Source organism: Podarcis liolepis, assembly GCF_965112155.1.
Source record: "Podarcis liolepis genome assembly, chromosome: Z".
Classification (NCBI taxonomy): domain Eukaryota; kingdom Metazoa; phylum Chordata; class Lepidosauria; order Squamata; family Lacertidae; genus Podarcis; species Podarcis liolepis.
In genome coordinates this window covers 37321969-37349859 of record NC_139570.1, presented here as the reverse complement: position 1 = coordinate 37349859, position 27891 = coordinate 37321969, and the positions used below count along the sequence as shown (strand labels likewise).

Here is a 27891-nt window from a genome sequence, read left to right as displayed (position 1 = left end):
GGAAACAGCCGCCCTTTGCCTCTCATCCCGCCCACCTCGGGGTAATGCTGGTGACGTCACATCCTGCCTCGCGTCCTCCTTGGTAGCTCTCCTGATGGAAGTGAGCCGTCTCTCGTGCCCCCCTCCCTTTTATTAAAAGTGGTACGGCCCAGGCTTCGCTTCATCAGTACAGTAAAGACAGGAGGACGGCCGCATTTCTTGCGCGGGGGGGGAGGGGTGAGGGGCGGGAAAGAGCGGAGAGAGGAAGGAAGAAAAGGTAGCAGCTTGCTGGCTTTGTGTGGGTGAAATTAAATTTCCATACTTCGTCTTGATTGGGGGGGGCGGGGTTAAAAGATGCTTAGATATAAACGAGACTTTTCTTAGGCGCGCAGTCGTGTCCTGCTTTACTGAGGGGCTGATCGGGGGCGAGAAATGCGGTTTTTTAAAAATAAAATGCGCGCGGGTGGGGGGGTAACAAGGGGAAAGCGACGTACGTGGAGGGGAAAGGGAGGTTAATCTGGGAGGGGGACATAGGGAGGAGGCCAATTCAGGGAAGAGGAAAGATTTAAGTGGAGTCTCCTTGTCCGGCTGCAGAATATATTTGATGCTGAGGGAACAGAGAAGTAAGGGAAGGGTTTTCCAAAGCTGGGTCTCCAGCTGTTTTGAGACCACAACTCCCATCATCCTAAGCTAGTAGGTCATTGGCTAGTAAACCAATGGTCAGGGATGATGTGAATTGCAGTCCAAAAACAGCTGGAGACCCAAGTTTGGGAAACCCTGAAGTAGGAGGTGTCTTTTGCTTAGGGCCATAAATTTGCATAAAATATGCATCTGTTGGGGTGTTTGTGTGTGTGGACTGTATACTATATCCCGTGTTAGTCATAGTCATAGCTGTCAACTTTCAGATTTGAAAATAAGAGATAAGCAGCCTCGAAAATAAGGGATCAACAGCCTCATCTGTCCCGGGGACAGTCTACGGGATATCTAACAATCCGGGGAAGCAGCGGGAAACGGCGCTGGAATAAGGGAATTTCCTGCAAAACAAAAGGGAAGGTTGACAGCTATGGTCATAGTAGACCCATTGAAATGAATGAATCATAGAATCATAGAGTTGGAAGAGACCACAAGGGCCATCGAGTCCAACCCCCTGCCAAGCAGGAAACACCATCAGAGCACTCCTGACATATGGTTGTCAAGCCTGTGCTTAAAGACCTCCAAAAAAGGAGACTCCACCACACTCCTTGGCAGCAAATTCCACTGTCAAACAGCTCTTACTGTCAGGAAGTTCTTCCTAATGTTTAGGTGGAATCTTCTTTCTTGTAGTTTGGATCCATTGCTCCGTGTCCGCTTCTCTGGAGCAGCAGAAAACAACCTTTCTCCCTCCTCTATGTGACATCCTTTTATATATTTGAACATGGCTATCATATCACCCCTTAACCTCCTCTGGCATGACTAATTTAATTTCAGGAGGGCCTACTCAGAATAAAAAGAATGACCTGGGCTGAAAAAATAAGGGAGAAGATGATGATGTCAGAGATACAAAGCTGCCTTCAGAGTCTAACTAGTAGTCCATCTAGCTCACTGTTACCCAATTTTCCAAACTCTGTGCACCATAAAATACTATTTTATCAAGCAAAGGGTTTGGGTGCACTCCTGTGCATATTTACTAAAGAGTGAGCCCACTGAATTAAGTGATGCTTATGGATTGCAGATTGAATGAATTGAAAGGTGAGCCCAAAGCATCCATTCACAGATGCCTCCTTCATATCTGCCTTTTTCTAGTAAGCTTTTATGGGTGGACAGTCCGGAGGCTGTGACTCATGGAAAAGAATAGGTTTACACACACACACACACATCTGGGCAAGAAAGAGGCATCACTTTTCAAGGACGTATTCTAGTAAGGCCAAAACACCCAAGGAGGTTACAGAGCAGGGATGGTGAAATGAAATGTGACCTGGAGAGGAGGTGTGACTTGGATAAATCCTGAGACCAGGAAGACAAGCTTCAAAGGCTGCATTTGGTCCCTGGACTTGAGGTTCCCCACTCCCCCTTCTGGAACGATATTCTTTTAAATAATGACAACAGTTCTCTTTACTTTTAGACTTGACAAAACTGCCAGACAAGATGCTAGAATTCCTGAAGCACCCAATTGTATTTTCCGTGCAGATCAACATGAATCTGGTGGTTTTGACTGTGGTGGGATTATTAAGCCGGTTGTGGGCCCTGTCCTACCCTCGTGCTGTGGTGTAAGCGAATTCTTTGGTTGTTTATATATATTTTTAATGACAGTGGTTCTGCACCCCAAGATCCAACTCAGTTGTTTTGTTTTGCCCTTTGTGTAAGAACACCGTGTCACATTCTGTGGAGGCCACCACTGAAGTTGAAAGGCAGACTAAACATATTTTACTGAGTGAATAAAGAAAATAAATCAACTGAATAACAGGCGGTTTGCTATCCTTTAATAATGACATCCTAAATCTGCAGCCTAGGTTACACTGCCCCACCTTCCATCTTCTCCAGGATTTTCTTCCTCTATGCAATTTGCAGCCTACCCAGTCAAATAGAACGTTACATAGGAGGTTGCCTTATTATATGTCAGACCACTGATTCATCTAGCTCAGCAGTGTGTCTGCTGTATTTCAGATGGGAGTCTCTCCCATCACTACCTGGAGATGCCGGGGAATGAACCTAGGGCTTTGTAGATGCAAAGCAAACAATTACTGAGCTACTGCCCTTCCTAAAACATAGTAAGCTGCCCTATACCAAGTCAGACCATTGGTCCATCTAGCTCAGTTACTGTGCATACTAACTGGCAGAAGCTGCCCAGGGTTTAAACATGAGTCTCTCTCAACCCTACCTGGAGATACCAGAGATTGAGCCTGGAGCCTCCTGCCAGCAAATTTGTTGTCCTTTGCTGAGATTGCTTCAAAACCCACAGTCATTCACACTGACAACCCGGTTCCTTGACCAGCTACTGAGAAGTTCATGTGCTTTCTGTTTGCTTGTGGCCTTTCAGCTTTGACGAAGTTTACTATGGCCAGTTCCTCTCTCTCTATATGAAGCGGATCTTCTTTGTGGATGACAGTGGCCCACCATTTGGTCACCTGCTTCTGGCCTTCGGAGGTAGGGATGAATCTCATTCATTTCTCCTTTGCCATAGGAAAAATAGTTATGAAGGTTCAGCGCAAGGGAACAGCGTTACAGGTTTAGAAGCTAGCTGATGGAAGATTTAGAATGGATGAAAGGGGAGGGACCTCTTTAACACCATGCATAGTTGAACTATGAAATTTGCTCCCATGAAATGTAGTGATGTCCATCAGTTTGGATGTCTTTGAAGAAGGATTAAACAAACCATGGAGGATAAGGCTATCAAGTACATTGTGATGTACTGTAGGAGGCAACACGCCTCTGAATATTGCAGGTGGGAGGAGTGCTGTTGCACCCTGGTCCTGCTTGCAGGTTTCCTGTGGGGCCAACTGGTTAGCCACTGTGAGGACAGTCTGCTGGACTAGTTGGGCTACTGGCCCGATCCAGCAGGGCCCGTTTTATTTTCTTAATATTCTTTTGATCCATACCTCTCCATGTGCTGCTTCTACTGCTCTTCATAAAACAAAAAAGCAGAACACCAAACAGTGAATCCAAACCATCTATATCTATATACCCAGTTTCTAGAAAAGAGTTCCCTTTGTTATGAATAATATGAGAGAGAGAACTTGCATGGAAACCAATATACTGATATATATGACTGATCTGTTTGATTCTAAAATAGTTTGGGCTCTGTTGAATTGCCACTTTACACAATTTTACACCAAACACCCAGTGACTTATACACGCTCTTTAATAGTGCCCTCTTATGCATCAAAAGCAAGTTACCATTGTTTCCCTAGCATAAGTATTTTCAGGATTGTAACCTTTGTATATGTGTGTGTGGCTGAAATCCTCTTTCCTCCCTTCCATTTTAGGTTACTTGGGTGGATTTGATGGCAATTTCTTGTGGAACAGAATTGGTGCAGGTAAGAGATGTATCTGGTTCATCATAGTATGTCTGAGCTAGCTGGAAGTTAATTTCTTTTGTGGAAGGGTACATCTCAAAAAAGAAAGCAATAGCTTTTTCGTTTGAGTTACCAACAGACACACCTGAAAGAGGAACAGGTATGGGGTTGTTTCTTCCAGTTGTCGAAAAGTTTTGTTCTCCCACCCCTCAGCCTCTTTTCCTCAGTACATCTTTTCCTTCTCCCCCTTGCAGCCTCCGACAACTGTTCTTTTAAACTTTGAAATATACTCTGATAAGAGGCCAGGGTTATCTCCTGGTTGACATAAGGGCCTCACTAGGATTGTGCACAGCCTAATTTTGAAAGCATGAGGGGGAAGTTGCTTCATGATTGGCATGTTCCAGTTAATCAACACTCTGTGCAGCCTGGCTCTGAGAAGGGGGTGGAACTGCTTCTGGAGTAGCTAGTTGATTTTTTAAAAAGTGTTTCTGCACTGAACCAGAAGAACAGCTGCTGACACATCCCTCAGATATGGTGAAGGAAGATGCACGTCTTTCAGGTGTGCTTCCAAAGCAGCTCACCTGCAGGCACTCTTGAATGGGACCTGGATGTAGATATAGCATAGTAGGGTTGGAAGAGAGTTCAAGGATCATCTTGTCCAAGCCCCTACAATGCAGGAATCACAACTCATGAATCCCTGACATACAGCCATCTAACCTCTGTTTAAAAACCTCAAGTGAAGGAGAGCTCAGTGACAGAGATATCTCAGGAACCTTTCTGTTCAGTCCTAATTGTGAGCAAAAGGCAGTGAGTTGTATGCAGTATCAGTAAAACCACTGAAATTGATGGGTGTGACTAACTCGGGAGCAGCAACTTCCATGGCTGTGCTCTGAGTAGGACCAGCATTGGATAGAGCCCAAAATACTAGGTATGAAGTTTAAGCTTGTTCTTTTTAGCACACCCTTCCCCAACAACCCAGTTTCTTCCAGATGTTGCCACCTGCAAGTTCCATTAACTAGATATGTAGAATGCTAATGTAAATTTAAATCTGTTTTTAGCTAATCATTTTAATTATTCTTTGAATGTTTCAAATAACTATTTTTAACTGTTTTATCGATAGTGTTATTGTTTTATTCTTTTTGTAAACCTCAAGCAGTTGTTGTTTGTAACTATGTGGCATATGGATTTTATGAAATAAATAAATGACCCCCAACCAGCACAGTTGCATTCCCATCAGCCCTTGCACCACTAACTGGGGATGGTGGGAGTTGTAGTCCAAGAGCAGCTGTGTTAACTGGGGATGGTGGTGATTGCTGTCCAATCCATCTGGAAGGTGTCAGGTCAAGGGGAAGGCAGATGGCCATGTGGTGCTCAGTAATTCCTGACTCTTGCTTGTGTCCTGTTCTGTTTCAGAATACAATCCCACCGTGCCAGTTTGGGCCCTGCGGCTGCTACCAGCCTTGGCTGGCGCCTTGTGTGTTCCTCTGGCATACCAGATCCTTGTGGAACTGCATTACTCACACTTTGTTGCTTTTGGAGCTGCCCTGTTGTTTCTGCTGGGTAAGGAATTTCCCCCTTCAGCTATTCTCTTTATTGGGTGCTGGTCACTATCCCTAGAAAGTATGCATACTTTGTAAGCTGCCTTATACAGAGTCAGACCGTTTGGTCCATGTAGCTCAGTGTTGTCTACATTGACTGGCAGCAGCTCTCCAGAATTTCAAGCTGCCCTACCTGGAGATGCCAGAGATTGAACCCAGAACCTTCTGCATGCAAAGCAGATGCTCTACCACTCTTTGTTTATGCTCAGAGCTCTTTACTCATGCTCAAACTAGTAGGTTTTCACAGAGCTTTGATTTCTTTATGCAAGCTACAGTCGTAAACAAAGGTAGCCCACATGGTATTTATTTATTTATTTATTTATATTCCGCCTTTATCTCCAAGGAGCTCAAAGTGGTGTACATAGTTCTCCCCCTCCTCATTTAATCCTTGCAACAGCCCTGTCAGGTAGGTTAGGCTGAGAGGCAGTGACTGGCCCAGAGTCACCCAGTGAGCTTCATGGCTGAGTGGGGGATATGAACCTTGGTCTTCCAGGTCCTAATCTGACACTGCAGCCTCTGTTCTAGACTGGCTCTGAAGCATAGGGAGGCGCCTCCTGCTGAGCCAGACCTTTGATTCATGTAGCTCAGTACTGTCTACCTGGAGATGCCGGGGATTGAAGCTAGGATCATCTGCATGTAAGGCAGATTACTACATCCCCCATCAGCCCCAGCATGGTCAGTAGTTTGGGATGACAGGAATTGTACATCACATTGACTCCTCTTGAAATAATGTAAGGAAAGTGCATACTACTGAGTTGTCCTCTATGAGGAAGGTATGCAGGAGTGTCCCAGTGCAAATAGTTCCAAGAAAAGCTTTTTATTTCTTTGAATATGACCGTCAAATCCCACTGAATGAGATTAGCAAATGGCCAGTGTTTTCCTGCTGCCTGATCATCAGGCAAACATGTCTTTAGAGGGTGTTCTATATTTGGGATACCCTAACAATTTGTGCACTGTGTGTTTAGAGCAAGGGTAGCCAATGACATACCTTCCAGATGTTGTTGGTCTCCAACTCCCATCAGCTCCAGGTAGCATGGCCAGATCATGGGAATTGGAGTCCAACAACATCTGGAGGGCATCATGTTGTCCAGTTTAGAGCATCGGGTTCTTGGAATGCTTCGTTTCCCCAGATTTAAAGACACATTTTGACTTGTTTTCACCACTTTTGAGTGAGGGTCAATCATTTTTATTCCAGCTAAGGTGTTCTCACTTCCTCCTCATTTCCTAACAGAGAACTCCCTGATCACTCAGTCCAGGCTGATGCTACTGGAGTCCATTTTAATCTTTTTCATCCTGCTGGCAGTTTTATCTTATCTGAAGTTCTACAACTTGCAGAAGCAAAGGTAAAAGATGGCACAGAATTCTTTTCAGTATATAAAGTAAAATAATTTGACAGTGAGACATATAGTGACCATTGTTGGCAGATCCAACCAGAAAAAGTGGAGACTTTGGTTGAAGCTTTCTGAGTTAGATGGGATTTTTTAAGCCAACTGTAAAAGCAAGGAGTAGCTGTGGATTCCTAGTTCCTTTCCCTGGCAAAGAGAAGAGCAAAGTGAAGCTGGTGCATATCTTGGCTTCATAAGCTGGGACACACTGACGCAAACTGGGCCGGCGTGCACATCTTGAGGTTTTTAATTTGTGCTAGATGCTGTTGCATATAAATAAATATATAGCAATGGATATCTTGCCTTGCTTAGAAGGGTTCTGTGTGGTGCCTGAGCATTGACTGGAGGGGTGTGGAGGGACTGAATTAACACTCAAATTCATTTTATTCATCCAGTCAGATTTCTAGCCTGAGGATGTATTTACTTACTTCTGTCTCTAACTTATTTCTTAAAAAAGTATATCCTGGCCTTCATTGCCCACTTGGCCACTGTGCCTGTGTTTGTCTGATGCACATGACTGACACCTATGTAGACCATGCTGGGTGTGCAAGCTAGACTAGGAACATAAGGAGCTGCTTTACACTGAGACAGACCTTAGGTCCATCTACTGCCTACAACGACTGGCATCAACTCTCCAGGAGACCACCTTGGCTGTCTCTTCATGGAGACCCAGGTCACTGAGCCTGAGATTCCACAGCCACTGCCTGCCATGAACCAGCAATGGCAGGATGGCAGCAGCAACAGCAGATATGTTCTATGCTTATGATAATTATTTTGTTCACTTGCTAATTATGCTGTTTTAAATGTGTGTTTTATATCTGACTTCCTTTAGCAATGCTTAAGATAAAAAAAATGTTGGGGTTGACTTTGCTGCGTTAAAGGAGGAACCTGGCATGCCATGATCTGGCTGAGATTCTTGCATTGCAGGGAGTTGGACTAGATGACCCTTGGGGTCCCTTCCCACTTTATGATTCTATTCTGTGTGATTGACATCTTTTGTAATGTTTTGTTTTGAAATCTTTTAAGGTAATATTTTAGTTTCCTGTTAATTATATTGTTTTGAGTGTATACTTGACTTGCTTCAGTAATGTTTTATTCTGGATTGTTTCCTTTGGTGTTTTAAGGTAGGTTGTAAACCGCTTTGAGATCCACCCCCCTTAAAAATATAAAGTGGTATAGAAATGAAAATAATAATCATAATAATTATATACCAGGAGATGCCAGCCAGGATTGAACCTTCTGCATGCAAAGCAGTTGCTCTTCCACTGAGCTATTGCCCTTTCCAAGAATATAGGAAGCAGCCTCATACAAAGTCACACCTTCGACCCTTTTAGCTCAGTATTGTCTGTGCTGACTGGCAGCAGTGGCTCTCCAGGAATTCTTCACTGGGGACATTCCTAGCCTTACCTGGAAATGCTGGGCATTGAACTCAGGACCTTCTGCACCCAATGCAGATGCTTTGCCACTCAGTGGTGGTCCAGGAGAGCTGATATTAGTCAGAGTGCCCAAAATTGCACAGCAGCCACAGACGTTTGCATTTCATCAAGCACTTATTCAGAAGCAGTTAATTGTGATGGGTTTAACTGTTTGCCTATTATATATTTATATGTATGTGTGTGTTTTAATGTTGTCTTTCTTATTCGAGCCCCTTTTCCGCAAGATGGTGGTTCTGGCTCTTGCTAACAGGACTTTGTTGCTCCTGTGCAATTGGGTAAGCATTCATTTTTCCCCTCTGTCTCCTTTTTCTATTGTACAATAATTCTCTCCCAAGTTGTTCTGAGTAGGGTTTATCTTAAATTTCCTGCCTCGTGATGATTCCTGAATTCCTTATTTATGGTTGTGTGTTTTGCTTTGCTTTGTTTGTTTTTTGTTAAATATTTATGTGCCAATTTTACAGCATTTCTTTATAAAGCAGCTTACAAGAGCAGGATGAGGAATTAAAATAATGTAAAGGCAATAAAAACAGAAAACAATAACTAGAAAATACATTGGCCATCAAAAATTGGGGAGAGGGGGATGGGGCAGATTCCTTTATGGAGAAATGTCAGTGGCCTGATAAAAAAAGAAAGGTTTTCTAACCCATTTGGAAGGCAAACAGTGGCCTCATTTAATGTTAGGAGAACAATCTATTATAAACCTTGTGCTCACACGCTGTCTCTCTTCTGGGACCTCAGCAAGTTTCCAATTATATTTTAGATCAAGCACAGTTTAACATTACATCTGCTCTCTAAACTGTGCCTAATCTTAACCACCATTATTGAAAACAAGCCAGCTTTATAAACGATTGCTTATGGAGAGGCCACGTCACAGATAGTTGAAGCTTTGGCAATGTATTCAATGATTCCTTTGACAGAGTCCCCCCATAACTTTGCTTTTTGTATGCAATTGATAGGTAACATGCTACAGGATTTCTTGGAATGGATCAACATTATTTTACTACAATGTAATAACATACTCTATTGACATCTATGCCTGGGTTCAGTTTAGGTTTTAGGTTAGTCTAAAGCAGAAGCTTTATAAAGCTTTGACCAAATTGCGGGAGGCAGTGGAAGACAGGAGTGCCTGGTGTGCTCTGGTCCATGGGGTCACGAAGAGTCGGACACGACTAAACAACAACAATGACAAAGCAGAAGCAGAAGCTTTTAAACATCCCTTGTGGCAGTGTTGGAGGTTGGGATGGTTGCACACAAGCCTAAGTCTCCTCTTTGTAATGCTAAACCATAGCTTAGTTCTATGTGCAAACACAACTGTTTCCCTTTTTCATGGAGCTGTTCCCCAGCCTGAGGCACAGTTGCAAGTACCTTAAATTCTAGCTGTTCATATTGAAGAGACAGGTAACTGAAGTATATCCCAGATTGCTGCCTGCGGGACTAATTTGGCACAAATTCAAGGACTCTTCCTGAACAGACAGGAGCATGACAAATGTCAAGAAATGTTCTTGCATACATCTTCCATTCATTTTCCAGGGAGTTATGCAGGAGACGGTTCTGTTGGACTTTAATCTTAGATGGTCAGTGACCTTTAAAAGGTCTGAATTCAGCTCTGCTCTGTTTGGGAACATTTCACACATTTTAAATAATTTACATTTTGGTAGGTCTGAGTGGTTTCATTGCTATTTATTGATTGATTGCTGCATTCACAGGGTGAAATATATGGGCCTCTTCACGTACATCCTGCTTTTGGCCATTGCAGGAGTCCACTCCTGGCAACTGATCGGTGACCAGAACTTGCCCAGTGTAAGTAGCAAAGTGCCTTGTGTATGCGTTGCCCGCCTTTAGAACAGGAATAGCCAACATGGGAGGCCTCCAAATGTAGTTGAACTATAACTCCCATCAGCCTCAGTCAGTATAGCCAATGGCCATGGAAGGTTGGAGCTATTTTTATTTATTTATCAAATCAAATGAATAAATTTAATTTTTATTTATTAAATTTGTATCCTGACCTTTCTTCCAAAGGAACTCAAGGAGAGCAGGCATCAAAGTGTTAAAACAACACATAATTTAAAGCAACAGTTATACAAAACATGACAGAAACCATGAACAGCATTGTGATTTTAAACACACACACACACACACACACACTTGTTAAAGTTTCCAGGGTCACTTTGGAAAGAAATTCACTCAGGGAACCAAATCCATCCTGTGTCGCAATGACCACCAGCTTTCACAGCCTCAAAATGAGATCTGACTTATTTATTTATTAAAATTTATATACCGCTCACAAGATCTCAGGGCGGTTCAGAGTAAAATGCAAAATAAAAGCACAAGTAAATAATTAAAAGCAACAAATTGATGTAGGATAAGGCTATCCATGGCCGCTGGTATTACCTCCAGACTCCAGTTACTGCAGAACAGAAATGGGAGACGGGCTATTGCCTTCCTGCCCAGCCTGTGCATGTACTGGAGGCATATGATTGACTGTGGGAAACAGGAAGCTGGAATGAGGCCTTCAGTCACATTCCATAGGGCTCTTCTGAGTTGTCCATTCTTGTTTCTAGGTGTGAAAAGCAACCTTTTTTAGGGGGGGTGTTTCCTCTTTCCTCCTAGATGTCCCTGCTGTGCCACTTGCTAGCCAGAGGTCTGGCCCTCGTGATCCTCCCAGTAGCCACATACCTGTCTTTCTTCTACATCCACTTGGCTTTGCTGAATCGCTCAGGGCCACATGACCAGATCATGAGCAGTGCTTTCCAAGCGAGTTTGGAGGTAAGGAATGGGAGATGGGCCAGGGGCTGCAGAGGCAGGGGAGGGTTCTGTTTCAGAAAGAATGCACTAAGATATAAATTTGTAAATAAAATAATTGTTGTTCACGTGCTTTTATTGGCATTGTCTGTTTTGCTGGAAAATCAGCTTGTTGGAGTTTTTGAGAGCCCTGTTAACTATGCAACCATTTCTGGATCCTGAGCTATGTTTTAAATGAGTTCAGTCCCAAATGATTCAACCATTGAGCATGTTCATGAAATGCATAGGAGCATAGGAATGTGCTTTTTACCGAGAGAGACAGTTGTTCCTTCTAGCTCAGTATTGATCCAACTAGTTCAGCATTGTCTCTACTGTATTTCAGACAACAGTTTCTCCCAGCCTTTCTGGGTGATAAACGTGGGGGCTTCAGCACGGAAGGCATGTTGTCTACTGACACTGAGCTACAGCCCTTCCCCTAAAGCGTGGGAAGCTTCCCTATACCAAGTCAGACCATTGGTCTATCTAGCTCAGTTGTTTTCTACACTGACTGGCAGCAGTTCTCCAGCATTTGAGGCAGGGGACATTCCCACCCCTATCTGGAGATGCCATTGAAGATTGAACCAGGTATCTTCTGAATGCAAAGCAGATGTTCTGTCACTGAGCTGCTGCCCTTCCCAAACAGAGGCTACTTAGATTCTGATGTGTACTTGGGCATAGCAAAGGACAACATTAAAATCAGGTGTTTCCATTTGTTCTCCGTGTTTTGCGGCTCTTTCTAGGGTGGTCTCGCTCGGATCACGCAAGGCCAGCCTCTGGAGGTGGCATATGGCTCCCAGATCACCTTGCGCAACATCCTGGGGAAACCCATGCCCTGCTGGCTGCATTCTCACAAGAATACTTACCCTATCAGGTGAGAGAGGAGAGATACTTTGCCCTAGGTCAGGGTGACACAGAGGACATTGTGTCTGACTTTGGTGTCTCTTAACTACTTTAATATCTGGAGCAATACCTTAGTGAGATTTTTTGCTTCTTTGAATTTCCAAAATGGCCTTTGGGTTGAACAAGCTGCCTCTGGACTTGTGAGTTTTGCAGTCATGGTATAGGTTTCTTTTGCACTGTGGGTAGTAGGGATGGGGACTTTCCTGCTTTTAGTGGACTACAACTCCCATCACTCCTGACAGTTGCCCATGCTGGCTGCAGGGGCTTTTGGGAGTTGGAGTCTAACAATAGTTTGAGGTCATCAGGTTGTGTTGCTGAACTACAGTTCCCATCATCCCCATACCATTGGCCATGCTGACTGCAGGGGCTGATGGGAGCTGGAGCCCACTAACATCTGGAGATCTCCCAGATTCCCCAGCCTTAACTAAGGAGAGATATCTCCCTCTTTCCATGGAGGAATGTCTCTTCTAAATAGGAGCATTATTCTGTCTCTTGCAGATAATGCTAATTGTTAGATCAGGGGGTGGGCTATCCTTGGTTTCCAGGTGTTGATGGACTACAACTCCTATCAACCCTGACTATTAGCCATGCTGGCTGGAGGCTGATGGGTGTTGGAGTCCAGCTACATCTGAAGGGCACCAGATCCCTTGCTCCTATTCTGTATAATCCACAGGAATTTAGGAACTTCAGAAATTGTGACGACTACCCCCACCAGCAGAGCAAGCCAGCTTTTTAAATGCAGTGAGGGGTTTCCCCCCCTGCTGGGCTGTTGATTGAGATATACTCCCAGTATCCAAATCAGGGGCAATCATGCCTCGGAATACTAGTTGCAGGAAATCACAGGAAGGGAGGCAGCTCATGTGCCCAGTTCCTGCTTGTGGGTTTTCCACAGGTGTCTGGTTGGCCACTGTGACAACAGGAGGGTGGTCTGATCTGGCAAAACTGTTCTTATGTTCTTAACTCCTGAATTATTGCCTGATGCATGTGATGCTTTGGGAGTGAATCTTTCCCACAAGTTCCATTCTTTATCCCTAGGTATGAAAACGGCCGTGGAAGCTCCCACCAGCAACAAGTCACCTGCTACCCTTTCAAGGACGTCAACAACTGGTGGATCGTGAAGGACCCTGGGATGTAAGTAAACAGACACTTCTCTAAAAAAAAGGGGGGCGGGAAGCCCTCTTTTCAGGCCCAGAGCTGCATTCTCTTTCTGAGCAACCTTTCCAAACTATGCAAGAGAGGAAAAAACCATAGATATTGCTTTATGCATTTTTACAAAACTGAGCTGGGATGGGGGTTACAAGATTTATTTTGATTTGGGGTTTTTTGTTTTTGTTTTTTAAGCACAAGGATCACACCAGGTGTGTTTATAAATTGAAATTGTAGATATTATCTAATGGGTTGAGAGTGGCCAGCACCTCATGTTGCGATCCACAGAGGGGCTCTCATGGTAGTTTTGCCTCACTCAGAAGCTTGGAGTGGTGACCCAGGAAAGGGCCTTCTCTGTGGCAGCCCCTCAGTTGTGGTTGTGGAATCCCCACTCCTTCCACAGAGGTGTGCCTGGCACTTTCACTATACAGTTTTTGGCAAATGCTGAAGGAGCGCCTCTTTTGCCCTGGCCTTTGACACCTGGGATAGATATTTTTAGGACCCACCCTATTTTTATGATTGTCAAATTGGTTTTAAACTGTTTTTAATGTTGTATTTAAAATTGTTGCAACCTGCCCTGGAACCTTAGGGTGAAAGGTGAGTAATGAATCAGTAGTGATGATGATGATGATGATGATGATGGTGCTTCTACTGCTCTCTGATATTTGTAAAACCAGCAGTTATTTTGAGCTTCATCTGGATTACCAGTTCTCTTAGATGTCTTTATTACTTTCTTGTATTTATCCCATGTACATCCTACCCTTCCTCCCAAAGAGTAAAATAAAAACATAGCTGAAACATTTTGAAATGTTTTTTAAAAATTACCTACTCTCACAGCTACTAATTTCAAAGCTGCCTGGAAACAATATCCTTTCAGCCATCAAATGGTGAGAGTTTTTGAATCCCTCCTGAATGTTAATAGGGAGGCAGGTGAACCTCATTCTAAAAATGAAAAGACGCTGTCGCTGGTCAATGCCAACCAGGCAGCATCCAGCACCACCACCAACAGGTACTTGAGTCCCAAGCTGACTGCAGCACTGCTTGACTCCAGTGGTGGCTGGTGCCCACCGGGACTCATAGGGAGGAATTAAGGGAGCTGAACAGTAGATGGCGGCAGAGCAAATGACAGGCAGAGCCCATCCTCTAGGGACATGGGTGGCGCTGTAGGTTAAACCACAGAGCCTAGGACTTGCCGATCAGAAGGTCGGCGATTTGAATCCCCATGACGGGGTGAGCTCCCGTTGCTCGGTTCCAGCTCCTGCCAACCTAGCAGTTCGAAAGCATGTCAAAGTGCAAGTAGATAAATAGGTACCACTCCGGCAGGAAGGTAAACAGCGTTTCCATGTGCTGCTCTGGTTCGCCAGAAGCGGCTTAGTCATGCTGGCCACATGACCCGGAAGCTGTACGCCGGCTCCCTCGGCCAATAATGTGAGATGAGCGCCGCAACACCAGAGTCGGTTGCGACTGGACCTAATGGTCAGGCGTCCCTTCACCTTTACTTCATCCTCTGCAAGGGGCAATACGGAGATCAAGGAGGAGGAAGCTGACAGGCAGAACCACTTCCTGAGCTGGTTGTGAGTAAAAAGATAGGCAGGAAGGGGCTGGCTGATGGCAGACTGAAGTTGGTGGGGCAGTTCCCTTATTTGTAGTAATGGACCATCCTCCACTGCTTGACACCCTCAGACATATTTCTCCTGGTTTTGTATCCTAGGTCTGGTTTTCTCTTTCTTTTCTTGAACATTTAACTTACCTCTTTCATGACTAATTACTGGGACCTGCTCCATTTTGGTATTTCCAGGCCTGCTAACTCCCCCTGTATCATCTTTGCACATCTCTCAAAACAGGCAGCAGCTGGTGGTGAGCAACCCCCCTCGCCCTGTGCGCCACGGCAGCATTGTGCAGCTTGTTCACGGGATCACAACTCGCTACCTCAACACGTAAGTAGCCCTTGGCTCTCAGCAAGGTTGCTTCTGCCCCCAGCTGCAATGATTTAAGCTTTGTTCAGATGGTAATTTACAGTAGACATCCAGCATTTTAAAAAGAGGAGAGATCTGACAGGCATGTGCAGGTAAACAAGAACATAGCTCAGCTGGTTAGAGTGTTGTGCTGACAATGCCACGGTTGCAGGTTCAGTCCCCATGATTCTACTTGATAAGAAGAGCTTAGCTATTGCATCAGGGCAAAAGCATATTGATTCCTGGCAACTGGTATCCAGAACCATACTTACTGCAACAATAGAGGTTAGAATATAGCCATGGTGGCTGCTTGTCACTCGTATCCTTATCCTCCGTGAATTTGTCAACTCCCCCTTTAAAGCCATCCAAGTTGGGAGCCACCACTAAATCTTGATGAAAGCAAGTTCTGTACATAAAGAGACAGATGGCCTTCAGGTAACCAGCTCCTAAGCCATGAAGGGGGCTTAAAGGTCAAAACCAGCATTGGGAAGCTGGTTTGGGGGTGGGGGTCAGTACAAGTTGCCAAAGCACAGCGTGTAACGATCACATGGCCCTACTACCATTAAAGTAATTGAGCAGCTACATTTCCCCCTTTAATGGTGGTTTCTCAGAAGTAGCTGCAAGGAACAGCACAGGTCAGGTGCAAGAGTAGCCCCGTGGAGAGGCTTTAAGGAAACTGCTCTGCAGCTCTTTTATCCATCTGCCTTTACAGACATGACGTTGCTGCGCCCCTGAGCCCTCATTCCCAAGAGATTTCCTGCTACATTGATTACAACATTTCCATGGTGGCTCAGAATCTCTGGAGAGTGGTGAGTTGTTGATCGGAGGGAAGGGAATCACATGCCCCATATTCTCCAATCTGAGATGAGCAAGGCTTCTTAAAGACTCTCCTCACAATAGGGATGGAAAAACCTGTCAATTTTAGTTTCTTATTTTGTATCACAGTGATGGCTCACACATTCAGTTCAGCAACCTTTGCGCACACGTGGGAGGAACAGGGTCTCTTTTGAAATACCCAGATGTTGCAGTGGGAGGAAGACCCAGACACCTGTACTCCTTCACTCATGCCCAATCCTGCCTGCTTTGCACTGTCAAGGCATTCTTGGTGATGTTAAACTACCATCCTTCCAATGATTATATAATGCAAACATAGAATCAACATGTTGTGCATTTAAAACTGAACGTTTAGAGCAGGGTTGTGGGGAACCTCAGGCCTGGGGGGTGATGTTGACCTCCAGACGTCTCTGACTGGTCATCAGGATTCTTGTCAGGTGACAACCCCCTCTTGCTAAGCCACACTCCTCATTAGTCCTGCTCCATGCCCCTCTTCAGTGCTTTGCCTCGTTGAAATGTGCTCTTGAACTGTGATCATGTTTCTTCCTTGCCAAAATGAAGAATAGGCATTTGTGTGTGTAACATTGGAATAAATATATCCTCCTGTACAAAGGTGAAATTTACATTCAGGGCTCCGCCCGCTACTGGCATGTGCCCCTTAGAAGCTTGCGCAAAAGGAATGTGGCTCCCAGGCTGAAAAGGCTTTCCCAGCCCAGTTTTAGGGGGAGAGGTGAAAGGGAAGGAGTCTCTTAAACAAACCCACATTAAATACCTGCAGGCTGTGTTTCTTGGCTGGAAAAGTCAACTCAGCTGCAAACAGCTCAACTATAAAAATGATCAAAATTCAAGTGATAACTTGCTATTATTGCAGGAAATTGTGAACCGAGACTCGGATACAGATGTCTGGAAAACAATCCTGTCTGAAGTAAGGCTTGTCCATGTGAACACCTCGGCAGTGCTAAAGGTATGTGGGTTTTGGAGTTTCCCCACCCCCGGAGCTTCCCACCAGGAATTGTGCAGAGGCACAGCAGGCAACCCACTTCATGACTGGTTTCCTTGGGCTCCCAGAAGCCTTTATTCATTTGATTTATTACATGCTAACTCAGCCTTGCCCAACACGAGTCTGCCCCTGTGGCTTGATGGAGGTAGAAACTGTCTCTCATGCCTTGTTACACTGCCGTTTCTACAGGGATACACACTTGGTATTTATTACCCCTGCTATGCAAAAATCTCCAAATGAATCCGAACTTCAGTGTCTAAAATCCCTAGTAGAGGACAAGGATCCTGAGATCACATTAAGGGTAGCCAAATTCTGTGTGATTGCCATAAAACTTAGGGAACAAGCTGTGCTATCATAATGATTAAGGCCTTAAATGATAATTTTAGGTTATATGTTAGTGACTAAGTTTTCATTTATATATTTTTTAACTGTTGCTATATCTGTATTGTCCCTGTTATACCTAATTGCAAATTCAAATGTATCCCTATGGTGTTTTATGACTTCCTTGATATTGTATGTGGGCTGGAACCAGTCTGTGACCGAAATAATAAAATTCAAGCCTTGCCCAACTTGGGATTCTTGTTCTGGACTAGGAAGAGCTTGGCTGCTGGATCAGGCCAGCGGCCGAGCTAGTCCAGCATCCTGTTCTCATCGTGGCCAACCAGGTGCCTCAAAAGGAAGCCCACAGGCAGGATCTGAGCACAACGGCAACCTTCCCCTCCTGCGGTTTATAGAAACTGGTATTCAAGAGCATATTGCCTCCGGCTATGTAGATAGAACACAAGCCTTCTCCTCAATAAATTTGTCCAGTCCTCTCTTAAGGCTACGTGGTCATCATCACTGCCTCTTGCAAGTGAATTCCAAAGCTATAACTCAGTGCTGTGTGAAGAAGGACTACAACTCCCATCAGCCCCTGCTGGTATAGCCAGTGGTGAGGGATGATGGACGTTGTAGTCCAGGAGCATCTGCAAAGAACCAGGTTGGTGGGGTGAAGCAGCACAGTTTGTGAGCTGCTGTGCTGTGGGCTTCTTTGCATCAGTATCGGCTGCTATAATTTTTGTTTTGGGAATAAAAGACAGCCAGCATATTATTAACCAGCCTTCTCCCGCACAATCAGTTTTCTCTTCTTTCCCTATCCTGCAGCTCAGTGGTGCATCTCTACCCGAGTGGGGCTATCGGCAGCTGGAGATAATCGGGGAGAAGATTTCTAAAGGCTACCATCAGAGCATGCTGTGGAACGTGGAAGAACACAGATATGGGAAAAGTCAGTTCAAAAGCTGACTTTAAGACCATTATGCAGGCCTGGGAAAGTCTCCTGTCTGAAACCCTGGAAAGCTGCTGCCAGTCAGTGCCAACAGCACTGAGCTGATGTAGCACTGGTCTGACTCAGGTTCCTATTTAAAACCAGCTCAAGCATTAACCCAGTCAGGAGCAACCAGTAAGCAGCAATCAGGTCCCTTGGGTTCTCAGTAAATGGAGGGCAACAAACTCTTAAGGAGCAGAAGCAAGCTTTTTTAACTGCTATAATAATAAGCATAGAAACAGCAACAGGTGTTAGTATACAAAGTGAAGATAAGGAATAAACTTAAAGATACCTGCCATTTCTGCCAATGAGATTCCCAGAACCGGTGACAGCTCTGCTCTTACTTAGGCCAAAATATGCTTGGCACTTTACCTGAGCGGTCTAAGCTGAAATCTCATCACTGGGGCTGGGGCCTTATATATTATTATTATTTATATTTACTGAATTTATATACCACCCTATACCTGCATCTGTAGAGGCCCTGTGCCAAGATTACATAGTCTTTGATATACATGTGCTCATGATGCCATCGTTTCCTCATCCACTTCTAAGGGTATGTCCTTGGAGTTCACACTTTGAAGTTGGCACATGAGGGAAGTTGTCCTCTTCCTGACCTTCCTGTTATATTCTCTGGCTGGCATCCTTGAACTTTTGCCATCACTTTCGTTATAGGAAATATATAAACAATAGAAACGACAGCTACATCAGAAGACAGGAGAAGCACCACCTAGTGCCTATTTCTCTGACACTACAGATCTTTATTCAGGACCATGAGGACTAGAACCTTGTGTTTACTTTTAGGGAAAGGCCCATAGTTCAGTGGCAGAGCATTTGCCCTTTAAGCAGAAGATCTCAGGTTCAATCCCTGGTGTCTCAGTTTGGGGCTGGGAGAGATTCCCTGCCTGAAACATTGGAGAGCCGCTGCCACTCAGAGTAGAGAATATTGAGCTACGTGAACCCCAGTGGTCTGTATAAGGCAGCTTCCTGTGTTCCTTTGGAATGTGTTGCATCCAAGGACCTGCATGCTTTTAGAACTTGTTTTAAAAAGTGTTGTAGGGAAGCTTACTATTTCTTTTTCTCCCTCCCCTGACGAATTGGGTTATGTCTCAGACCAGTTTGTTTTGGCTTCTCTTTCAGGCCAGGAACAGAAGGAGAGGGAGGTGGAACTGCATTCCCCAACGCAGATCAGCATCAGCCAGAACCTCAGTTTCATGGCCAAGTTCACGGAACTGCAGGTGAGAAGCAGGGAGAGGTTGGAGGCAGCAAAGAGTAGAGTGGAGGAATCTCCCCACTGAAGCCCAGTGCAGGAGCCACCCAGTTGAAGCCTTGCACCATAAAGAAGACAGAAAGACCAGCCTGTTCCCATAGGAGAGCTTGGCATTGAGCTCACCTGTGGAAAACCTCCATATAGTGTTGATGGGAGTTGTTCTCTAACCCGGTGCCCTCCAGAGGTTTTTGAACTCCAGTTCCCATCAGCCCCAAACAAGGGATGATGAGAGTTATAGTCCAACAAGATCCCTGACAGCCACAGGTTCCTCACCTTCCAGCTTCATAGGCTGACATAAATAGATTTTTAAAATGTTTTATTATTTCTGTTTCATATGCAGGTGGAAAATCCATTGAATAGCTTGGGCATTGTATGTGACTCACAGAAGGGGCTGGGTTGGCCAGACGAGCAGCTTTGGAGGCAGAGGACCCCAGGCCCAGTACCTGGTATCTCCATTTAAAGGATGCGAGATACCTGGGCTGGGAAATCCTCTCGCTTGAAAGCCAAGCATCTCATCAGCGGAGACACAGCACTGGGCTGGGTGGACCCAGTGGTCTTGCTCAGTACAAGACGTAGGGCCAGTGATGAGACCCCTCTGGCCCTCCAGATGTCTCTGGACTGCAACTCCTTCCCTTAAGGTTGATGGGACCTTAGGGGTCCAGCATCATCAGGAGGGCTGCAAACACCCCGTCTGTGATAGCAGACAGTGGGACTGGGTCGTGGCTCATTTGTATCCATATGTCCTCAGCTTCATTCCTGGCATCTTCAGCCAAAAGGATCTCAGGTACCCAGCCTGGGAAGGACTTGAGATGCCTTGATAGCTGCTGACTCTGATTGTTTATTATTATACTTATATTTACTTTATTATTACATTTACCAAATCATGGAGATCAGGGATTCTCCTATGGCTCAGATGCCCAGCTCATGCTTATCTGCCTCCAGTACGGTGGGCCAAACTTGATGGAAGCTCCTGACTTGTTGAACTTCTGGCACCCACTGAAGACTACCCCCCCCCCGGCCGCCTTTAAATTCTATCAAGCATTTTAACTGAATCTTGATTTTGTCATTTTAACAGATTTTTGTTTTTGTTGTATTGCATTGCTTGTACATTACTTAAGAGATGGTTTTAAGTAAGGCAGTATAGAAGTTGTCCAGATAAATACAGTGGTGCCCCGCAAGACGAATGCCTCACAAGACGAAAAACCCGCTAGACGAAAGGGTTTTGCGGTTTTTGAGCTGTTTCGCAAGACAAATTTCCCTATGGGCTTGCTTCGCAAGACGAAAACGTCTTGCGTTTTTTGCAAGTTTGTTTCCTTTTTCTTAACACCCTTAATACAGTTGCGACTTGACTTTGAGGAGCAACTCATAGAACGTGGTGTGGTAGCCTTTTTTGAGGTTTTTGGCGATTTTTGAAGCTTTTCCAAAACTTTTCCGACACCGTGCTTCGCAAGATGAAAAATTCGCTAGACGAAAAAACTCGCGGAACGAATTAATTTCGTCTTGCGAGGCACCACTGTACATTATAAATATTTGTAGTTCCCGAGACTTCAAGATGGCATACATGGTTTTCCCTGTTTGTTTGTTTGTTTGTTTGTTTGTTTGTTTATGTATTGCATTTATATTCCGCCTGTTTCTCCAAGGAGATCAAGGTGGCTTACACAGTGTCCCCCCACCCCCAATCCTTGTTTAATCCCCACATCAGCCCTGTGAGATAGGTTAGGCTGAGAAACAGTGACTGGCCCTAGATCTCCCCTGAGCTTCCTGTGGCCAAGTGGGGATTTGAACCCTGGTCTCTGATACTCTGACCACTACACCTGGGGATGCTGCTGAACTTTGTAACCTGCCTGTCCCCCAAATTGTCACATGGTTATCAAAAGTGATTTGCTGGTGAGTAAGTAAGTTCTCATTCATATAAATATATTGCCCTACTCACTAGTTTGCAGTGCTAATCAGGATTAGGCCAGGGAACTGGTTGTAGCTGTATTGCTCTGAGAAGTTCTTAGTTGTCCTGTTCTGTTCTCAGTGGAAGATACTGACTCTGAAAAATGAAGACACAGAACACAAATATAGCTCTTCTCCCCTGGAATGGATTACCTTGGACACAAACATCGCCTACTGGTTCCACTCCACCTCGGGGGTAGGTTAATCGATTAACTGGCATTATTTATATATTGTCTTCCAAGAAAAAAAATGTCTGGTTGGCTTTCAGTGTTATGAAACACTGAATCCAGCCATTGGTGCTCCTAGCTCAGTATTGTCCTCACAGACTGGCAAGTGAACCTGGGTCCTCCATGCAAAGCAGGATTCTCTGTTGCTGAGCTTTGGTCCTCCTGATACATTAAAAATACAATAAAGCTTCAAGTTTCAAAACCAGAAAGATTAAAACAGAGACTAAAAAGCCCTATTGGAGAGCAGCTGGACAGAGAGCCACAAAACTGGACAATAGACATAGCTTACCATAAAAGGCCCGGGAGAATGAATTTGAAAAACACTATTTACTGGATGCTGAAAAGACAGCAGACACGTCTTTCTACTGTGTGTGTGTGTGTGTGTGTGTGTGTGTGTGTGAGAGAGAGAGAGAGAGAGAGAGAGAGAGAGAGAGAGAGAGAGACCTGTAGAAAGACATGCCCACACCTTTTTACTACATCCAGGGGATCACTGATAAAAGTTTCTGTTTGACAGTTTGGACCCCTCTTCATGACAGCTCCTTATTATGTGAGAAGTCTATCCAGACAAGCCTTATGGGAGTCATTTTTGGCCTAAAGGGCAGAGCCTACATTTTCAAAGGCCTGGTCACCTGGGAGCAGTTTTCTGCTTGCTACAGGCAATTGGCAAGTTGCAACCTTGTACAGGCAGGTTCCTCCTTAGTTTTAAAAGCCACCCCCCCTCCAAATGAACGATGCACTCCAGTTTTCAAATGTGAAGAAACAGATGCAAAAATAAAATAAAGGCATAGCTGCGATAAGACACTTCTAAGGGCCTCTTCACCTATTTATACTTTCTGCCAATAGAAGCAAAAATTAATGTATTGTATGCACCCTATGATTCTGTGGGAGTACAGAAAAAGGTAACATAGTAAGGAATGCAGCTTCCTGGGACTTAAAAAAGAACCCAGGTTTCTAGTCCTTATGGATGTGAAGTTTGCTTGGAAGTGTGTGGACTATATATTTTGAAATTTCAGAGTTCAAGAGCTGTTTTCTCTCTCTCTCCATTGGATGAAAACAGCTTTAATGCACCTCTCCTGGATTAGGGGGGAAATGAAGGTAAATTGATGTCAGGGAAAATGGGAATTGCAGTTTAAAGCATCAGGGGCGGGGGGGTCACCAGAATGGGGAGGGCAAATTCCACAGCAGTGCTTTTAACATTGTTGGTTATTGGCTCTCTAGGCCCAGATCCACCTTCTGGGGAACATCGTCACCTGGATGTCTGCCAATGCAGCCACTGCTGCCTACGTGGCTCTGTTCCTGTGGTACCTGCTCCGGCGGAGACGGAATATCTGTGACATCCCTGAAGGTTAGATATTTCAGCTATTATCCCACCTCTTGTTTGTTTATTTCCTTACCCGTTTAACAACTCACAGCTTCAAACATAAATTTATATTCCCATAAACAGCTTGCAAAGTAGCAAGAAAAAAATAAACTGCAATTAAAAAATACCACCACACCAACCCTGCAAGGTTGGTTAGGCGGAGAGACAGAAGCTGACCCATGATCACCCAGTAGCTTCATGCGCCCGACGGTGGATTTGAAGCTGCAGAAAACTGATTGGGGAGAACTTGAGCTCCTTGGAGGAAAGTCATAATATAAATGGAATAGAATTAACACTCCCTTATTAGTAAGGGCTGCAAGCTCAGTGGCAGAGTGCCTGCTTTGCATTCAGAAGGTTCAATCCTTGGCATCTCCAGGTAGGGCTGAGTCCCTTACCTTATACCCTGGGGAGCTGCAGCCAGTTAGTGCAAACAGCATTGCACCAGATGGACCTACATTCTTACTTAATTCAGCACTTTGCTGGGAACACGTGAACAAAAACTCCTACTTTATTTTTAGGGGAAAGGCTATAGCTTAGTAACGGAGCACCTGCTTTGCATGTAGAAGGCCCCATATTCAATCCTCAGCCTCTCCAAATAGGCCTGTGAATGTCACTGCCTGAAATCCTGGAGGTTTCCAGTCTGTGTAGACAGCAATGAGCTAGATCAAGCCATGGTCTGTTTAATGCAGCTCTTTGTGTTGCCCCTTTATCCTGACAGAGGCATGGTGGCAGTGGGTGTCAGCAGGAGGCCTCTGCGTGGGAGGCTGGGCCATGAATTACCTCCCATTCTTCCTGATGGAGAAGACACTCTTCCTCTACCACTACCTGCCTGCTCTCACTTTCCAGATCCTCCTGATCCCTGTTGTCTTGCAGCACACCAGCGAATACCTCTGCAGGTATGACTTCTCTTGCTAGGATTGCTCTCTGACAGGAGGCTTTATGTTACAGGGGTGTTGACAAAGCTTAGCATGTCCAGAGGCGGGTGGTGGTGGGGTCTGGAAACCCAAGTCCTACTAACAGCAAATGAAAGGATCAGCGTATGTTCACCCTGGAGAAGAGCAGATTAAGGGGAGACATTATGATTGACTTCAAATAACAGAAGATGGAACTGCCTTGTTCTTGTTATTCCAGAGATCAGGATTCAATCCAGTGGCTGAAAACAGCAGGCAAGAAGGCTATAGTTAAGACTTATTTGTTGGCTTGTTGGCTGGTTTATTATTTATAGCATTTGTACCCTGCTGTTCAGCCATAAAGGCTCCCAGAGCGGCTTACATGATATCAAATCAAGGCACTCCCTACCTGCAGGTTTAAAAACACATAAACCCACAACACACAAGGGAAAGGGAACAAGGAGGGAAGAGGAAAATCAAAACTCAAACACCAATTTCTAGACAGCTGTTCTGATATTGACCAGTTGCCACAGTTCAGAGGCAGGAAGTGCCTGGTAGAGTTGGACCTCCAGCACAACTGATGGTGTGAGCTCTTCTTCCTCTCTCTGATGGAATGACTTTCCCCAGATGACAGCTGAGGGACAGGAGGGCTGGCCTGTCTGTCGCAGCCAAGGCGATGGAGTGAACTCTGTTTCTCAGCTCTCCGTTGTGAGAAAAGGGCTGTTTAGCAGTGGAACCGACTGCCTTAAGGGGTAGCAGGTCTCCTTTTGCTGGAGTTTTTAAGGCAGGGCTGGGCACTCCTCCATTAGGGATGCAAGAGTTTCATCTTGCACTGTGGACCCTGCACTGAACAGGGGCTTGGATCAGATAAAAACCCTTTCTTCCAGATTCTGTGGAGGAGCCTTATGGGAGCAACTGTGGAGGAGCCAAGGGAGCAACTGTGTTGGGAGCCATTAGAAAGCTCGGTGTTAGAAAAGACACCTCTGCTTTGCTTGCAGGTGGTCTCCGCTTCTGTCCCCAGCATCTCCAGATGAGGCTGTGAGCTGGCCCTGTCTGAAACATTGCCAAACAATGTAGACAATACTGAGCTAAATGAGCCATTGGCCTGACTTGATAATACGGCAACTTATTTAAATTAGCCCTTTATTCAGAACCATACAGAGTAGAATCTTACTTCCGGGGGAGAGCTCAGCGGTAGAACACCTGCTTTGCTTGCAGAAGGTCCCAGGTTCGATCCCCAGCCTCTCCAGGTAGAGCTGGGAAAGACGCCTTTCCAAAAACCTGAAGAGCTGCTGCCAACCAGTGCAGACAGCACTGAGTTGGATGGGTCAAGCATCTGACTCTGTATAAAGCAGGTTGCTATGCTTAGATTAACTGTCACTACTTATATAAATTCAAGTGATGTTATTGCAATATTAAGAGGGGCAGAAGTTCATTGGTTGAGACAATCTTCCCTTAAACTGCTGGTTCATGTTTGCTTCAGCCTGTGTGTCTCTTCTTTATAGATCCAGACTCTCAAAGAGCATGCACAGTGCTCTTGTGGTTGCCTGGTTCTCTTCTGTTTACCTGACCTACCACACATTCCGACCGCTCACCTATGGGAAGCCTCCGCTCACCAAAAGTCAGCTCCAGGACCTACGCTGGAAGGACAGCTGGGACATCTTGATCAGCAAACACTAGTCTTGCAAGACAGGCAACAAACAGCCCCCTGGGCAACTTAGCCCACTGATCGTGTCTGCAAACACATGTACTCTGATTGCTTGATGTGAGGACTTAGAACTGGGGAGGCCTGCCTTGTTCGCCCACCTGAAGCAAAATGGGACGGCGTCGGCCCTGCTGCAAAAACCTTGTGCAGCTGTGGGTTTTGGCAGGGATGGATTGCCAGGGTGTTCCCCCATGAAGTGAGAAAAAAAAGAGTTTGGATTTGATATCCGACTTTATCACTCCCCTTAAGGAGTCTCAAAGCGGCTAACATTCTCCTTTCCCTTCCGCCCCCACAACAAACACTCTGAGGCGAGTGGGGCTGAGAGACTTCAGAGAAGTGTGACTAGCCCAAGGTCACCCAGCAGCTGCAGGTGGAGGAGCGGGGAAGCGAACCCGGTTCATCATATCACGAGTCCACCGCTCTTAACCACTAGACTACACTGGATCTCACAAGTGTGTTGCAAGATCTTGCCAGAAGCTGCTACTGCTCCTTGCTTCTCCCATGGTGGCGGTGGGGGTGGGTACCCGCTGGGGTTAGATGCAAGAATGGTCAGGCTGTCATAATTCCACTGTTCATTCAGCCTTGCCCATCCTGCCAACTGAGGACCAGTTTTGACACCACCTTTTAAACTGAAATGGAATAATAGAATTGTAGAGTTGGAAGGAACCCAAGGGCTGTGTAGCTCAACCCCTTGCAATGCTGGAATCTCAACTAAAGCACCCATGACAGATGGATCAATGAAAACCATTGATTCGGAGTCCAAAATTTGGGAGTTGTAGCATTTTGCTATTCCCTTATGCATTAAGCTACAGGATAAAAGGTGGCATCAGAATTGGCCCACTTTAAAGCAGTATTCCCACTCTTGTTTCTGGTAAACTAGAGTCCAGGAGGTTGAATATGGTTGGCAGCCGAGTCCATCTCTTGCTGAACCCAGCTCAAGTTCTGTGATTCTGCGGCACAGGCAAAGTCTTGTTGCTCAAGAGGAAAGGGTGATGGTCTCCAGAGAATGCAGAGGCACTGCTGGGCAATGTCTCACCTTGGAGTTCTGTGTACTGTAAATTATTTTATTTGCTTGTTGGAACGGTATCGTTTTAGAATGAGGGTGCAGCACAATCAGTGAATAAAATGTAGACAAGGGATGAGAAATAATTGGAAGCTGGGCAGCTTTTAAAAATAATAATAAGAGAAACTTGGCCTAGAGTGCTAACAAAGCAGATGGCACAGAGTGATCTTCAACATACTCTTGTTTTAAACCCTGCCTTTTAGATAGAGCCTTCCTCCTTAAGGAGGGAGTTTAATGAACTTTTTTTTTTGCCCTTCACCCTGAAGTGGACTGTTCTCCTATTGAGAGTATTTTGGGAGGACCTTCTCTTACAGATATTACAGAAGTGGCACCTATACCTGCCAAACATGGGTCTTCTCTGATTCTGCAAGCACTCCAACTCGTCTCAAGCAGTGATAGTGAACCTGTTGCCCTCCAGATGTTTCTTGCTGAACCACAGATCCCATCAGCCCTGGTTCTCCTTGCTAGGGCTGATGGGACTGTAGTTCAGAAAACTCTGGAGGGCCAAAACTTACTCATGCCCACATTAGGAGCAGGGTAGCTTAGTATTGCAACAGAGAGTGGGAACCAAAAAGGGCTGAGTTGAGAAGTAGGAATGTTGCTGTTTAGAGAAAGGCAGTATCATTAATTGCATTAGAACAGTTGCTCCTCTAAGAGCATTGCTGATGCCTTTCCTCCTTGGCACTGTGTTAAAACACATCTGAATACTCCAGACCAGCAGACTGCGAAAACTTCAGCTTTTATAGAGGTGGGCAAACTTGCTGATGATCAATTAAGCAGGGGCATTTGATTAGCAGGACCTGCCTTCTACTTAGTCCCTTAAGTCCTATGGAAGCAGTAAGGGTGTAACTTAAGTTTTTCACACGTAGCTTCCCCGTTTTGGTTTCATTTTTGTTAAATAAATCATGACACTGTGTAGTATGTTGTGGTGTTGTTCATCTGAGGTTGTATTTACCTAATTTTAAGATTTGGTAAGGAATAGATGATGATGATGATGATGATGATGTCTTGATATGTAAAACCACCAAATTCAAAGAGGGTGTACTTTCTTTCCCCCATGACTCTGTATCCCACCTTTTCCTCCAAGGAGCTCAAGGTGGTGAACGTGGTTCTTCCCTCCTTGCAGTCA

At 45.1% G+C, this 27891-nt stretch overlaps 1 protein-coding gene across 5 annotated transcripts; it reads left to right on the top strand.

The window, feature by feature from the left end:
• The first annotated feature begins 38 nt into the window (after nt 1-38).
• Nucleotides 39-27683, top strand: POMT1 (protein O-mannosyltransferase 1). 5 transcript variants are annotated; one of them, XM_083486110.1, is made up of 20 exons: nt 39-100; nt 2081-2225; nt 2996-3102; nt 3942-3992; nt 5385-5531; nt 6801-6912; nt 8600-8665; nt 10097-10190; nt 11001-11156; nt 11912-12042; nt 13107-13202; nt 15062-15154; nt 15885-15981; nt 16878-16970; nt 18150-18270; nt 19447-19544; nt 21600-21713; nt 22963-23089; nt 23823-24000; nt 25500-27683. In XM_083486110.1, exons 2-20 carry the CDS (start codon nt 2104-2106, stop codon nt 25672-25674), a joined length of 2178 nt encoding a protein of 725 aa, XP_083342236.1. In that variant the 5' UTR covers nt 39-100; nt 2081-2103; the 3' UTR covers nt 25675-27683. The 5 variants fall into 5 exon arrangements, with proteins under 5 accessions (XP_083342236.1, XP_083342235.1, XP_083342234.1 ...); XM_083486109.1 differs by having other exon boundaries at nt 39-141; XM_083486108.1 differs by lacking the exon at nt 39-100 and adding an exon at nt 145-277.
• Nucleotides 27684-27891: the final 208 nt, after the last annotated feature.

Coding starts and splice junctions, on each gene's coding strand:
- POMT1 (XM_083486110.1), top strand. CDS start 2,104: ATGCTAGAATTCCTGAAGCACCCAATTGTATTTTCCGTGCAGATCAAC. Junction 13,203..15,061: donor ATCGTGAAGGACCCTGGGAT/GTAAGTAAACAG, acceptor CTCTCAAAACAG/GCAGCAGCTGGTGGTGAGCA. Junction 16,971..18,149: donor ACACCTCGGCAGTGCTAAAG/GTATGTGGGTTT, acceptor CCTATCCTGCAG/CTCAGTGGTGCATCTCTACC.